The sequence below is a fragment of the Haliotis rubra genome, unplaced genomic scaffold (assembly GCF_003918875.1).
Source record: "Haliotis rubra isolate DU_JTF1 unplaced genomic scaffold, ASM391887v1 Scf700, whole genome shotgun sequence".
Taxonomy (NCBI): Eukaryota; Metazoa; Mollusca; class Gastropoda; order Lepetellida; family Haliotidae; genus Haliotis; species Haliotis rubra.
In genome coordinates this window covers 365,989-382,056 of record NW_025767414.1, presented here as the reverse complement: position 1 = coordinate 382,056, position 16,068 = coordinate 365,989, and the positions used below count along the sequence as shown (strand labels likewise).

The window sequence follows — 16,068 nt, the reverse complement described above, 5'->3', positions numbered from 1 at the left end:
AATATGGAATTGCAATTTTTGATTTTGACTTAATGATTACTTTTAATGCATACACAACATTTTTAAGTCATGTGGACGTTTGTAAAATCCCTTCTGTTGGAGGAGCAGTGGGTAGGCCAGTGGTTAAGGTGTTCCTTCATCACAACGAAGGTCTGGGTTAGATTTCCCTCATGGGTACCCCATTTCTGGTGTCCCCTGCCGTGATATTGCTGAAATATTGCTATAAGCGGCATAAAACCTACCCTATTTCTGGTGTCCCCCCCATGCCCCTGTGATATTACTGAAATATTGCTATAAGCGGCATAAAACCTCACTCACTCACTCACTCACTCACCCGTGAAGGTCCGGGTTAGAATATGATCTTCAGTAACCCACGCTTGTCGTAAGAGGCGACTAACGGGATCAGGTGGTCAGGCTCGCTGACTGAGTTGACAACATGTCATCGTATCTATTGCTGTTGATCCCTGGATTGTCTGGTCCAGAGTCGATTATTTACAGACCGCCGCCATATAGCTGGAATATTGCTGAGTGTGGCATAAAACTTAACTCACTCACTCACTCACCTTATGCTGGAATGACTGGGATGAAAGTCATCAAGCTTCAGGTCACATGATTCAATCCAATTAAGTCAATGCCATTAAATAACTGATTACTGCATGTGTGTATTGCAGCAGATTGTATCACAGGCTGGTGGAATAATTTGGAGTTTTAGCTCCTGGGCGTATTGAGCAGGTATTGTGTAATCAGCCAGGTCGAGACAGGTGCGACCCAATCAGGACAGGTATTGTGCAGGTGAAATATGGTGTAATGCATCAACACCTTCTGTGGAAGCCGACATCAAAGACCAGTTAGTTGGAGCTGTGTGCTTGGAATGATCCCGGTCTCTTGTAGCTGATATTACCTTGTGATGTAATGGAGGTGTAGCCGAGAGTGGCAGAGCAAATCTCTTTACTGATTAATCTGTTTATATGCCGAGATATTGTTAGAGTGTGTTGTAAGTTTCAGTTTATTCTGATTTGAAAAATTTGAACTTGAGGCATATCATTTTCCTAATTTTATACATAACCCACTGCTGGTATTCCAGGGCAGAACTGGAATGTCACGTGTGTTGTAAGTTCGAGTCTACTCAGATTTGAAAGATCTTGAACTTGAGGAATTTCATGTTCTGAACGGGGGCGGTGGGGTAGCCTAGTGGTTTAAGCGTTGGCTCGTCACCCCGAAGACCCGGGTTCGAATCCCCACATGGGTACAATGTGTGAAGCCCATTTCTGGTGTCCCCCACCGTGATGTTGCTGGAATTTTGCTAAAAGCGGCGTAAAACCAAACTCAGTCAGTCAGTCATGTTCTGAACTTTATGAATAACTTTGAAAATAACCGCTGCAGGGATTCTGGTGGACAACTGGAACTAGCATCCGTCCTTCTCTGAAAGGTTCTGGTTGCCAAGCATGTGAACTCTTTTTAGCAATATTCCTGCCATGGAATCGGGATCAGTTATAGGATTCAAACACTGACCATTGTGGAAAATCAAACCAGTGCTTAACCTGGTTAACACATTGACCACTAGGCTTTAGGTGTTCCAGTTGTTTTCTGAATGCGAAGATTTGTGAAGCATGAAATATCTATGGTTTTGTGATTTTCATAAATTTTCACATTTTTTCAGATTTAGGCATGTAAGTAATCATATTCAAAAGATTTAGTTCAGATCATTATTTACTGAAAAACCACAGTTGTACGTGAGTATCATCTATGATTAACATTTAGCAAATATACAACAATTGCTCATTATGTGCATATGGTGCATGTTGAAATAAACATCAGTATAAAGGGTTTTAGAATGTGTTTATCAGTATGTTGTTAAAGGTTTCGGGACGGTGGGGTAGCCTAGTGGTTAAAGCGTTGGCTCGCGACGCCAAAGACTAGGGTTCAATTCCCCACATGGGCACAATGTGTTAAGCCATTTCTGGTGTCCCCCGCCGTGATATTGCTGGAATATTGCTAAAAGCGGCGTAAAACTAAACTCAGTCAGTTAAAGGTTTCATAAACAATTTTTGTTGTTGGAAAATAGTATTTCCAATTTATAAGTATTGGGAACATATAACAATTGAAAAATTATAGTTATTGTTTGATGAGTGAGTAATTGATTTGAGTAGTATTCAAATTTGCATGAATAATGGCATTCATCAACTACTACTGCAGAAGTGCAGAATAGGAATTTTCGATATTTGCTAGTGACCTTATTGAAAAGTTGCCATTGAAATAACAGTTGGTTTTGTTTCTTACTGTGATATGTATTTGATTTCATTGAAGGATAATGGTGGCGTTTATTCACTTTTTGAAATGTGTCCATTGAAATAATTGGTGTCCAGTTTGTTTTGTTTTGTTTCTTATTGGGATGCGTTGAACCCTACTGTATGCTTTTGGTTGGCACTGCTGTGAAAAGCAGGAATATGGCCACTTTACAATGATGAAAGCCCTTGAAGTCCTCTTACCTCAGTTTAAACAGGACTAGGTTCACAAGCTTGTGTAACCTTTAGTTTGACACAGCTAAACCTGCACTGAGAAACCTTTGATCTCTCCTAACCATCCTCATTATAGCACATTTTCACAATATGTCCTTATAATGAAACTGTATGTTGATTGGCAGCTGTATTAAGTTTGATACAAATGGTTTTATCCAATTTATTTTTATGAAAGTTGTTTTTGTGTTATATTTTTGAGATATTATATGTTGGTATAGTGAGGGAGTTGTGTACTTGGGAACACCTTTTGCCCTCTGCCCAGCAGTATTGATGCCATTGTGAGCTCTGAGGCCTCATTCAGCCCCTTTTGTCTAAATAAAACTTCAATTCTAACAAAGTTCTCAATAGGTTTGTTTAGACGCTCGTACCTAACAGAAAGGTGTCGAGACGCCCATTTTGTGGGCGACATTCCTGTTATAGAATCTGAAACATGTTTGAACAATTATTGTTTTTTTTAGGAGTTTAAATATATTTTTTCGTGGGACATAAACACAGATAAAATCATTTCCAAAAGTGCAAGTGCACTGATTAAAATTAGGTGAATTGAAGTTATATCTTTAAGGTGGGCTCGAATTCTGAATATGAATATTATATACTGTTCAACAGAAGTTGAGGATCACCAAATTATTCCATATTACATTGGCTAGTCTGTTATACCATGATTGATTAGCTAGATATGTGGATGTGGTTAGAATTAAACGATTTCATAAAATAATAATAACCACAAAGTCAATATATGACTAGAATATCAGTGATAAAGTCAGCAAACCACAAACTCACATACCCTAACCATAAGTCAGGTGTGGTGGGGTAGCCTAGTGGTTAAAGCGTTCACACATCATGCCAAAGACCTGGGATCGAATCCCCACATAGGTACAATGTGTGAAGCCCATTTCCCGTGGCCCCCACCATGATATTGCGAGAATAATGCTAAATGTGACGTAACACCAAACTGACTCACAAACCATTGACCATAACCCATGATTCTTTAATCTGGATATTCATCAGTATTTTTGAGTATTTCCAGGTTAGCTTGGATGCCGGGAAACACATTCTGAGTTGACCATTCCCTGACCATGCTGATGGTTTGGTCATACACCTGTATGCCCTGACCATGCTGATGGTTTGGTCATACACCTGTATGCCCTGACCATGCTGATGGTTTGGTCATACACCTGTATGCCCTGACCATGCTGATGGTTTGGTCATACACCTGTATGCCCTGACCATGCTGATGGTTTGGTCATACACCTGTATGCCCTGACCATGCTGATTGTTTGGTCATACACCTGTATGCCCTGACCATGCTGATGGTTTGGTCATACACCTGTATGACAACATAACACAGCAGCAGACTCAAGGCCAGCTTGAGGAGCATCATGTCAACTCCATTGTATGTAGTTGTTGCAATACCCTGAGTATCCATACATCAACACCACTCTCAGTATTGGCAAATCATTTCTGGATCAATGAACTCTGTGGCTCGTGAGTCACTTAATTACAAGGCCATCTCGTTAATCCATGCACAGTGTTCGTAAGGGTTGCTGTGTGGTATTGCTGCGGGTTAATCTATCCATTGCATTCATGGTATCAGCATCCGATCGCTGGTACGGTCACTAGACCCCCATCAATCAGTCTTCATCAGATGCTCCGAGCCAGACCGCCACCAGTGGCCATAATGTAGTGACGGAACCGGCATGGGATACGGATCGATATTCACCAGCCAGTATTCCAACAGTAACAAATTCCCCTGTTCAATATGGCCGCCGCTGCTATGGAGGCCATGTTGATTGTGTTCTGAGGTAGAATGATGAATCATGGAAAGGTTCCATCAGCACTAGGCTTAGTAACACTCTGTTGACTATCTGGCTGGTCCTGCGAGGCTGCTACTTGTGGAATGTTCGATCACTTGTAGCAAAACATGAAATTCCCAGCTGACACCAGAATCCCTTTATTAAACGATCTGCAGAATTGAATGGATCTGTGATGACAGTTTACGAAGTGATCTACACAGTTTGTTCCTTTGTCTTATTGTCTGATGATGAACAGTTTTGTTGGTTTTTCCAACATCGATATGAACATAGTTTTTAATCAGTTGATTGGGGTAATTTACTTTGTAATATTTGCTAGTTAATTGTTAAAAATAATCATATGTTTTTGTGTAAAAGTGATTATAATTAGGTCTAAGGCATTGCATTTTGTTGTGCAGAGTGACATCCCTTGGATATGCCAGGAACATGTGATTATGGGTTTGTTTCCCAGTTTGATCCAACTATGTTTAGGGATGGTGCTGTAGCCTATTGGTTACATCGTACGCTCATCATACCCCGAAGACCCGGGTTCCATTCCCCACATGGGTACAATGTGTGAAGCCCATTTCTGGTGTTCTCCGCCATGATATTGCTGGAATATTGCTTAAAGCAGCGTAAAACTAAACTACTCACTCACTCACTCCCTTACTCACTCACTCAAATTATGTTTTAGGTTTGTCTTCACCATACCCATGTTTGTGGGTGTGACCAAATTGATTGATGTTTGAGACCAGCATCCCATCAGACTTTCTTACCACATGAAACGAATGTGCTGTGATATTATCGGAATACTGTGCAAAGCGTTGTTAAACCCTAGACACTCATTCACTTTGAATGTAATTAAGTCACTTGTCTATTTTGTAGGTTAGACCACAATAAAAAGGGGCAGTGGGGTAGCCTTGTGGTTAAAGAGTTCACTTGTCATGCTGAAGACGCGGGTTCGATTCCCTACATGGGTACAATGTGTGAAGCCCATTTCTGGTGTTCTCCGCCATGATATTGCTGGAATATTGCTAAAAGCGGCGTTAAACCATACTCACTCACTCACAAGCAATAGTTCAAGAAATCTTGAACCTTTATCTGCTTTAAGTGTACAGATGATAAAAGTTGTATTGGTTTAAAAACCTCATCACTCTATATACTTAAAACGTGATGCATATTCATTAGATTAAAAGGCAACCAAGTACAATATATCCCTGATAAATCAGTAGCCTGGAAAGTAGCATCTGGAGTCTGGCATTGTTACACATCCGAGCTCTCCCAAGACCTTTTCAATGTAGAGTCTATTGTTTCGGAAAATAAAGGAGATCCTTCCTCCTTAAACCAGACCATTTCCGTCCAAGGTTAATGCCTGTCTTTAACAATAAAAGCGACTAAGCCATTATGAGTATTAATCAGGCTAGGAATTATGTCCCCTTATGGGAAGCGATTTTCAGACCCATTTCCTGACCATCTGCCCCGGGGCTGTCTGGAACGTGCATTGTTGATCGTCTATGGGTATTTCCTGTTTCAATTGGATCAATAATTATAGAGTTGTGAGGCCATGGATTATCAGTTTAGCCTGCAAACATAATGATGAAAATGCACATGTTCATGATCAATATTATATGTTATCGCACCAGCAGATGTGAGATAAGATGGTTATCTGAGTAGGGATGAAGGAGAGTGACTGGAGGGATGTGTTTTTGCTTGTGTGTCAGGCACCATGTGAGTCATGGCTACATTTAGCAACTTCGCTGCACTACCACCATTTTGGAAACCAAACCTGGATCTTAATCATGGCCAGCTAGCACACTAACCACTTAGCTACCCAACCATGGCTTTAATAAGGAAATCAGTGGGGTATCCAGATGGACTTGATCCATCGGATTTGTGTAAAGAATTTTTTTGTGTATGATATAGTATGAGATATATTGTTGTGGTATGATATATATTGTGTATGGTATGATATATATGACATATGGGATGATATACATGACTTATTTTGTGAAAGGTGTGATATGTAGAGATTATTACACGAGCAAATGTGTTGCAAGACTCCTACAAGTCAAGTTTGAAAATTTGTATTGCCCAAGCGTCTCACTCGAGTTTCACGAGTTTTGCACAAGTTTTGTATAAGTCATATGAGACACTTGCTCGAATGTAATCATTTCTTTATTTTCCATTTTATTCAGTACATTTGTGCAGAAAAACATGGTAAGCAAGTGCGATGGTCCTCTTCATTGATGTCACGTCACATTCACAGACGACAGAATACAGAAACAGTGGCAGGGGTGGAAATAACTTTAAAATTGCTAGTGTACTCCGGGTACAGTGGCACATGTAAAATCACTTGCCCTGATAATTTGATTTTATAAATAAACAACATAAGTAACATTGGAATATCAACTGGACACTGGTACAGTGTGATATACAAATTTGCTTGCCCGACAGAAAAAAACACTGGACTCGGGCGTCGGGCAATGGGTTATTTCCACCCCTGAATGGTTGCAAGGCAAAAGTGATATCTGCACATATGATATATATGACACTGGTTATGTTTCACCATATGGGTAATAAATATGGTATGAGGTATGTTGTTATGTATGAGATATATGATATATATGATATGATATATATCGTGTGCGGTATGATACATGTGATATACATTGTGTATGGTATGGTGTGGTATGTGATGTAAATAGTATGGTATTTGGGAGTATGTTCCCCTCTTCATGAGCTCCACACATAACATTGTATGAATAAGACGCATTATCATGAGGTGTGGTCCTGATTTCCACCATTACGCTATTATTTATCTCGGTCAGGGAGAAGAATCCAGGCCGTGACATTTTGGCAAGGTCTGTTTAATGGAACACAAAGAAATAGATAATATTGTATGTTCATTCACGTGTTGGCCGGGGGCAGCAGCAGGCTCGGCAATCTCTACATCAGCGTTGGTGGTGTTCATGAGCCAGGGGATTATTGGGGATTACGGCTAATATCTTACACATTATAGATGATGATAATCTACAGCTATATGCCAGCAACTCTGTGGGCGGTCGGTGAGCACTGACCGGCTGAAATGGAGGTCCCCTGTGTTTAATGTGAGGTGTGAGGAGAAATCTCTAGTGTCGCTCCAGTTAAAACATTCCAGTGTCACAAACAACCAGAGCAGTTGCTATATGCTTGGGATGGGAAATGGTATCATTAAGTTGTTATAAGTGGAACATTACATGGTTCTGCCAAACATTTGATGAATTAATCTAAGTAGTAACAAGGTGGAGAACATAATGTTATAGGAGGGTGTTGAGGGTATTTCCTGGTGGGCTTGCCCTTCGATTTTTACAGGAATCTGGCTATTTTGCTAATGTCTTTCATTTGATTTTGGCTTGTCAGCAAAGGAACCTGAAAATTTTATAGCTCATGTTTTTCTGTTAGATGGTTGGATGTGTGTGTGTTGAGTTATGTGGATGTGTGTGTTGAGTTATGTGGATGTGTGTGTGTTGAGTTATGTGTGTGTGTGTGTGTGTGTGTGTGTGTTGAGTTATGTGTGTGTGTGTGTGTGTTGAGTTATGTGGATGGGTGTGTTGAGTTATGTGGATGGGTGTGCATTGAGTTATGTGGATGGGTGTGTGTGTTGAGTTATGTGGATGTGTGTGTGTTGAGTTATGTGTGTGTGTGTGTGTGTGTTGAGTTATGTGGATGTGTGTGTTGAGTTATGTGGATGTGTGTGCATTGAGTTATGTGGATGTGTGTGTGTTGAGTTATGTGGATTTGTGTGCATTGAGTTATGTGGATATGTGTGTTGAGTTATGTGGATGTGTGTGTGTTGAGTTATGTGGATATGTGTGTTGAGTTATGTGGATATGTGTGGGTTGAGTTATGTGGATGTGTGTGTGTTGAGTTATGTGGATATGTGTGTTGAGTTATGTGGATGTGTGTGTGTTGAGTTATGTGGATATGTGTGTTGAGTTATGTGGATATGTGTGTGAGTTATGTGGATATGTGTGTTGAGTTATGTGGATGTGTGTGTTGAGTTATGTGGATATGTATGTGTTGAGTTATGTGGATATGTGTGTGTTGAGTTATGTGGATGTGTGTGTTGAGTTATGTGGATGTGTATGTTGAGTTATGTGGATGTGTATGTGTTGAGATATGTGGATGTGTATGTGTTGAGTTATTTGGATGTGTATGTGTTGAGTTAAGTGGATGTGTAGGGTGTATCACATTGTGTGTTGTGTGACTGTTTTGTCATGTGTTTTTGAGTGTTGTGTGAGGTTTGTTTTTTTCTTGTGTGATGTGTGATCATTGTGTGAGGTGTGTTAAGTGATATGAGCATGTGTGTTTGTTTTTTAGGGTATGTAGATGAGTGTATGTCTTTGTTTGGAATTTAGTTAACATAAAATAACAATTCAAACAGTTTCACTGGTTTCTTGGTAAGATTACCTTTGTGTCTCCAAGTAGGCACTGACACACTGACACACAATGAACTGAATTCAGAGAAGTCAATGCGCAGTAGAGTTGTTTGAAATTACAACAAGTAGGCAATAGGCAACTGACACACAATGATCTGAATTCAGAGAAGTCAATGCGCAGTAGAGTTGTTTGAAATTACAAGAAGATAGCAATGGTACATTTTTCATGAACATCAAAGTTTACAGATGAAGGATTTTCACAGGGGAAATAACAAAATAACAAACCACCTTTGTGGGGGCACAAGACATGACATAGGCCCAGCTTGTCAATAGCCAATCAAGACTGTTATTGATGCGGTACAGTCGAACCGGGGCTATTAATGGGTGCTGGTCTGTAATTTAGACGGACACCATGTCATCAACAGTGTTTGAGAATGTTTGGCATGTCGGCTGGAGTATAACTGCCCTAATTTAGTTACCTGTAACTTGGGTCGAGCTCAAAGGTTGGGGTGGAGGGATGCAGCTTGGAAGGATGGGAGTAATTGTGACCATTTCTGTATGAGAATTGTAGATGTAAATCAGAAGGAATGACATGGAATGTCCAAAGAGAACAAAATCATCAAGTGTTAAAGTGGGAATGGTAGCAGCAATGCAGATTCTGGGTTATCTGCCCTTTGACGCTGAGTCATGATTGACATATCAGTGACTCAGTATCAGTTCAGTTACTTGGTGGCGCCATTTACTTGGAATCAGTTCAATGATTCAAGTGTCATTTCCTTGTGTCTGTATCAGATCATTTTGTCTGATCAACGACTTGCTATCAGTTCAGTGACTTGAGTGAGTGAGTTTAGTTTTAAGCCACTTTTAGCAATATTCCAGCAATATCACGGCTGGGGACACCAGAAATGGGCTTCACACATTGTACCCATGTGGGTAATTAAACCAGTGCCTTTGGAGTGAGGAGCGAACGCTTTAACCACTAGGCTACACCACTGTCCCCAGTGACTTGAGTGTCTTGAATGGCTTGGAGTTGTCATTGACTCCGTTACTCTTCAGGAGATTAGTATTGACTGTGCTATAAATGATGATTCTTGAGGCAAACAGCGGCCATGTGGGGAATCAAACCCAGGTCTTCAGCGTGATGAGCGAATGCTTTAACCACAAGGCTACCCCACTAGTGTTGGGAAGTGGTATAAATCTCATAATTGATCATTGGTTCATTACAACCAATCAATCATCGAAAATAATTGGTTAGCGTCATTTATCAAATTTTACTGGTTATGTTTCTTAATGCACAAAACATAAAGAAAAAACATGTCGTTCTTTCGTGGGTTTTTCAAATTGCACACAATGCATTTGCAAATTTCACATCTTTACAGGATGACTTATGTTAGGAACATAAATTACCTGGACTCTTTAAGATAAATTCAGTCTTGACTTGGAATGAGCTAGTAGTGCTTGTGAAATGTAACAGACAAAACCAACCTCTTGAAAAATATTGTTAATGCAAACAAGTGTACCAAACTTGTTTGTGTTCGATTATGAGAAAACATGATCGATTGCTTGGTCATTCAGTCATTGCGACCAATCTTCGATTATTTCAATTAATCTGACCACCTCTATACCCCACCACCCCATATATTTCAAAAGACTTGTCTGTTGCCCTGTGATGTCAACTTTAAGGTATTTGGGCTTCTTTTTTGGAACTTTGAATACGTGTGGAATTCTGTATGTCCTTGAAAAATGCCAAGTAAATAATGGAGAAACACTTACGCTTTTTCTTATCGAATATGTTGATAAAATAACCACAGTATCTCCCTCCCCACTGTATATCAGCAGGTATTTTCAAGCTTCCTCGGCTTGCCGTGTCCGATTTCAAATTGGCAGACATGTTGGTGGAGGTTGAAAAGATGTGGCATTCTTTCAAGGACTTTTGGCACTAGAGTTAATGATCTGTTTTGGAGGTTTGAAATAGCCAGTGTTTATTTACGTTATAGCGATACAGCATCTGGCAAAAAAAAACACGCAGAATGTTCCTATTCTGTTTTGCCACTCTAGCTGAATATAGAGTAGAAAAATATAGTTTTGAAAATATTGTTGTGTTGCTGTGTGAAATATGGTCTACTTTGACGCAGTGTCCACAGAACACTATGTGAGAATATGCCAAAGAAGACCCAAAACTGTAGTCTGTCTCAAAGTCCCAGAACCACATACTTTTCCCTGCTGCCCTTCCTGCAATGCTAAAGCTCTAACTGAAGTAAGTCTAGATTTCTTCAGGTTCAGGCCCCATTTTACTGGGGCTCCTTTTCAAATTATATGAGATTGCTTGTTACTATCAAACTTATATATATTCAGAGACTAAGCATTAGTAAGCACAAACTCCTGTAGTGTAGAGCTGCTAGGCCAGATAGGTCCATGGCACTTATCTGATTGTGGGGATTCTGAGTGCACAATGCCCCAAGTAGGAACTGTTTCTGTTTGAAGACAGTAGAGGCCATGCCCTAAGAGCAATGTCCTTCTTGTAACTGTGTAGAGAATAGTTTAAAAATAAGGTCTTGAAAACTCTGGGGACCAGTTTTATGCTGATAAGGGCTTTAAAGGTCATTTGGGTTATTGAGTAGCCCAATGGGTAAAGTGTCCATATTGCTGAATGCCCGGGTTTGATTCCCAACTTGGGTAGAATGTGTGAAGAACAATTCCGGTGTTCTTCATTTTTGCTCTGCTGCAGTATTGCTGAAGGTGTTGTAGAATTGTACTTGCTCACTTTATTCAATGTAGTAAAGTAACAAGGTTCTTGAGAGGCATGTAGAAGTTGGCATTCAACAAAAACGCAAATATAATGGATGACAACTTCTTCTTTATTGTATGTCACAATGTTTCTGGGCTATTCCTTGGATGCTGCAGGTTCGAATGTCTCTGTATTTGATCTTCCTAAGATTGATGTTTGAAAATGTTACTAATTTTCCTGTTGATATTTCAGGTATAGTCCGGGGTGTGGACATATCCTTCAATGACCCGAAAGATGGCTTCTTCCTCAAGTCACCGTACCAGAAGCTCCGGGCGAAGGATCCGCGGGTGTTGGAGAAGGAGACGTTTATTGTGACCCATCCTTCTGAGCTGTACAAGCTCCGGGTTCATCATGGACCGTTCGAGGTGTACCAGTCAGTAGCGGACTCTCTCCTGGAGGATGCCAGGAATGAGGGCGAGAACCTCAACCTCATGCATAGACAGATCTTGTACAACACGGACTTAAGTGCACATATTGTCACTGACAGACTGACACCCAAATGGTCACTTTTACAAGTACTGGTGCATGCTCAGCCACTCAACAGTCGGAAAGCTGATGGAATGTACAATGTTTATGGATACGATCAGCAATGGTGTGGTCAGATGTTTGTGGAGCATCAGCATCAGCAGTTGTCTGCGGTGTGCGTTCTCAGTGAGAGAGACAGTGCGTGTGTGATGGGCATCGAGCTTCCGTCGGATTGGTGGCACCATAATGACACCGACGTGTCTGTGTATTACCACGTCTCCCGAGTCGGCGCCAACCATGAATGTGCCAGTGCATCCAACTCCATCGTACCGGGACGCTCCATGTCGGGCAATACCAATCAGAAAAAAACCTTCATTGCAACGATTCGATTGGCGGAAAAGGAATACAACTATGAAATACGGAAGGATCAGAATCTTATATTTCACGTACCCACGCAGGATTTCTTTCCAGCGGCAAAGTTTGATGTTCCTGTATACCTGGATACTGGTTCCAAACTTCAAGTGATTGTCATCAAGTAAGTAAAACCACAGTTCTGCTTTACAAAGCGATCAACCTCGTGAATATGGGATTAGAACTAGAATTTGTCAACCCATGTTTGTTTTAAGTGGCAAGTAATGGAATCTGCCCCTAGGTGTAGTTGTAGGCTAAGGTGAAGTGATCCCATACACATAGGGTGATCGTAGTGCTCCATCGTAACTCCCATACTGTAACATAGACTTACGACAGTCGTAGTGCTAAGGTGATCGCAACTCCCATACTGTAACATAGACTTAAAGTGACGACATACTGTAACAAAGACTTACGACAAGAGTAGTGATCGTAACTCCCATACTGTAACATAGACTTACGACAGTCAGTAGTGCTAAGGTGATCGTAACTCCCATACTGTAACATAGACTTCACTACATACTCATAGTGCTAAGATGATTGTAACTCCTATACTGTAACATAGACTTATGACAGTCGTAGTGCTAAGGTGATCGCAACTCCCATACTGTAACATAGACTTAGGACAGTCGTAGTGCTAAGATGATCGTAACTCCCATACTTTAACATAGACTTACGACAGTCGTAGTGCTAAGGTGATCATAACTTCCATTCTGTAACGTAGACTTAGGACAGTCGTAGTGCTAAGGTGATCGTAACTCTCATACTGTAACATAGACTTACGAATGTTGCTGGAATAACTCAGCCAGTCAGTCAGTGATCTTAGAAACAACAAAACCTCTCCGTACAAATTGTATCAGTACAGTGTGGTATGGTTACATCAGTAGGGATTCAATGAGTCTTTAGTTGTGCAGTGTGTGGTATGGTATACTGTCATATCCACCAGTTTGACTAAAGCCATATGACATATTGGAGAGGGCTATGAAACAGATATGTGTAAAACCCTCAACTGCCTGTCATACCACCTCACGATGGAGTAGTATATTCAAAAAAACAATTACCACTCTGTTGACTCATGCGAAAAAAACAGTAACACAAGAATGTTCAGCGTGAAAAAAAATGAAAATGATTAAGTTTGATTTGCTCTGGTATGGATCATGACTTATGCTTTCTGTCACTGTCAATGGTTCAAGTTGCAAGGATATATCTGAGACTCAGCTGTATATTCACACTATCGTCAGTCATTTAAGCATAAATGTCTGTGAAATAATGGGAATATCTTGGTGTCAATTCAGAATACTGGTTACGGAAAATAACTAGTTATTTTGGGGAAAATAAATAGGTATTTTTGGATAAAACATCTGGTCTGGCTCGATTATTATTTGTCAAATGGACTATCCATGTTTATCCCTGCATAGTTGAATCATTCCAGAATGATATAATGATGTTTCTGTTTTCAAAGATGTAGAGAAAGAAAGTATGTGATACTGTCAGTTAATTACAAAATAATTCAAAGCCTTAAGAAAGTCGCATGTCAGCAAAATATGAAAAAGTGTGAAAGGCCAATTTGTGTTATTGCTTGATGAAAACATGCTTTTGAAATTGCATTTAAGTATCCTTACATTTTTCGTGCCGTCATTAACTGCATGATAAGATGTTATCTTGTAGAACTGGCTCAATGTAATTGAAAAGTCAGCAGTTTGTGTTCAGTATTCAATGGAGTGTCATGAAAGAAGTCCTGTCAAGATGGCTGACATGAAAATTGAAGCAGTTATCTTTGATGGTTATGCTGTAAGATAAACGAGGGGCAAATTGACCATGTTCGTGTGGGATAATAATGATTGGTTGTAATTGAGCCAATTTGAGTACGTCTGCTGTGTATTGGCAGAGACCTTTTTGTTCGGCCATTCTTCTAGAAAGTGATCCAGCGTTGGAGATAAGCCTGGGAAAGGTTATGCAAACCAAACTGCTCTGTGAATATGGAGGCGTGTGTTTATCAAACGATTTCCCATCTCACTTCAAACACGGCCAGTGCTATCAACAACCGTCTTCTGCAATACTGTGGAAAAAAACAAGCAATTTACAAACCATATTAAAAAAAATCCCAGTCTCGAAAACCTTAGAAATATAACTCCTGGCTGGACAATACGGACTGTACCTGAGACTTGAGGTATACGGGGTCTTATACCCTGGGCTTTGAAGACAAACTACAATTACAGACGGCAAGCTTTTGGGCAAATCCTGTAGGTTTAGAGCACTGGGAAGAGTAGGAGTTACAATGGCGGAGGTTAGCTGTTGTTTACAGTATGTGATCCCCGACTGATAGGTAAGACAAGCGAACCCTCGAAGCAGACGACTGGAGTTTGTTAATGGCTGTTCCATGCTGAAGTATGGTTGGGTGGGATAAACCTGGAGCGGAGTGTAAACAGCTATCTTTTCATTGGGACAGTTTCTTGTATGGTTCCATTTAAGCCAGTAGTTCGTGTAGTGAGATGCTGGTGTTGTATAACACTGCAGTAGGACGTTATGGAATATAACTGTCGATCAATAATTCATAACAATGCTCAACAATCCTTGGTGACATTCTTGTGGGTTTCGAAGCAGATGGCCATTTTATTTCTGTGATTAAAAAACCCAAATATATTATTGAGTGTGAGTGAGTTAGTGAGTGAGTGTGAATTTACATATGCTGGATTAAATGTAACATCAACTGAAAAACTTAACATTTTCAAATTCTGGGTCCCAATGCACAAAGTGTTCGTAGCTCAATGACATTCATAAGCCCATGAAAAACTATAGAGTTGCGACAGATCATAATGTTATGAATGCTTTGTGGATCGGAACCCTGATCTAAGAAGATGTGAGATACTCTGAAACTGATGTTTATGAACCTGTATTATTCGTAAAGATGAAAGGGGTGGTGGGGTAGCCTGGTGGTTAAAGCGTTCACTCGTCATGTCAAACTCCCAGTTCGATTTCCCACATGGGTACAATGTGTGAAGCCCATTTCTGGTGTCCCCCGCCATGATGTTGCTGGAATATTGCTAAAAGCAGCGTCACTCACTCACTCACATTGGTGTAACATGTTCATTGCAACTGGATATATTTCTAGTTACATTCGGGCCGGTGGGGTAGCCTAATGGTTAAAGCGTTTGCTCATCACGCCGAAGACCCGGGTTCGAATCCCCACATGGGCACAATGTGTGAAGCCCATTTCTGGTGTCCCCTGCCGTGATGTTGCTGGAATATTGCTAAAAGCGGCGTAAAACCAAACTCAGTCAGTCAGTCAGTCTAGTTACATTCACTTTTTAATTATATTTGGAAACACACCACTCAGTATTAATGCTGTTTGATGACAGCCTGTGATTAATCAGGTATGTATCAGACAATCACGTGATTAACATGATGAGCATTGATCGATACAATTGGGATACAGTAACATGCCATATGACGAGTGTATTGCTGAGTTCTGTGTGAAACAACAAGAAGAAAGCAAACTTATTTGGGACAAATTGTATCAGAAGAGTGTGTGTGGTATGGTTACATCAGTAGGGATTCAATGAGTCTTTAGTTGTGCAGTGTGTGGTATGGTATACTGTCATATCCACCAGTTTGACTAAATGCCATATGACATATTGGAGAGGGCTATGAAACAGATATGTGTAAAACCCTCAACCTGC

General features: G+C 40.4%; 1 protein-coding gene across 1 annotated transcript in view; it reads left to right on the top strand.

Moving 5' to 3' along the window:
- The window catches only part of LOC124258866 (transmembrane protein 132E-like), a 93,460-nt gene that overhangs the window by 18,863 nt on the left and 58,529 nt on the right, over window positions 1-16,068 (top strand). The window contains exon 2 of the mRNA XM_046692957.1: window positions 11,708-12,515. Within this exon, the coding sequence (XP_046548913.1) occupies window positions 11,708-12,515 (808 nt within the window). The remainder of the gene's footprint in view (window positions 1-11,707; window positions 12,516-16,068) is intronic.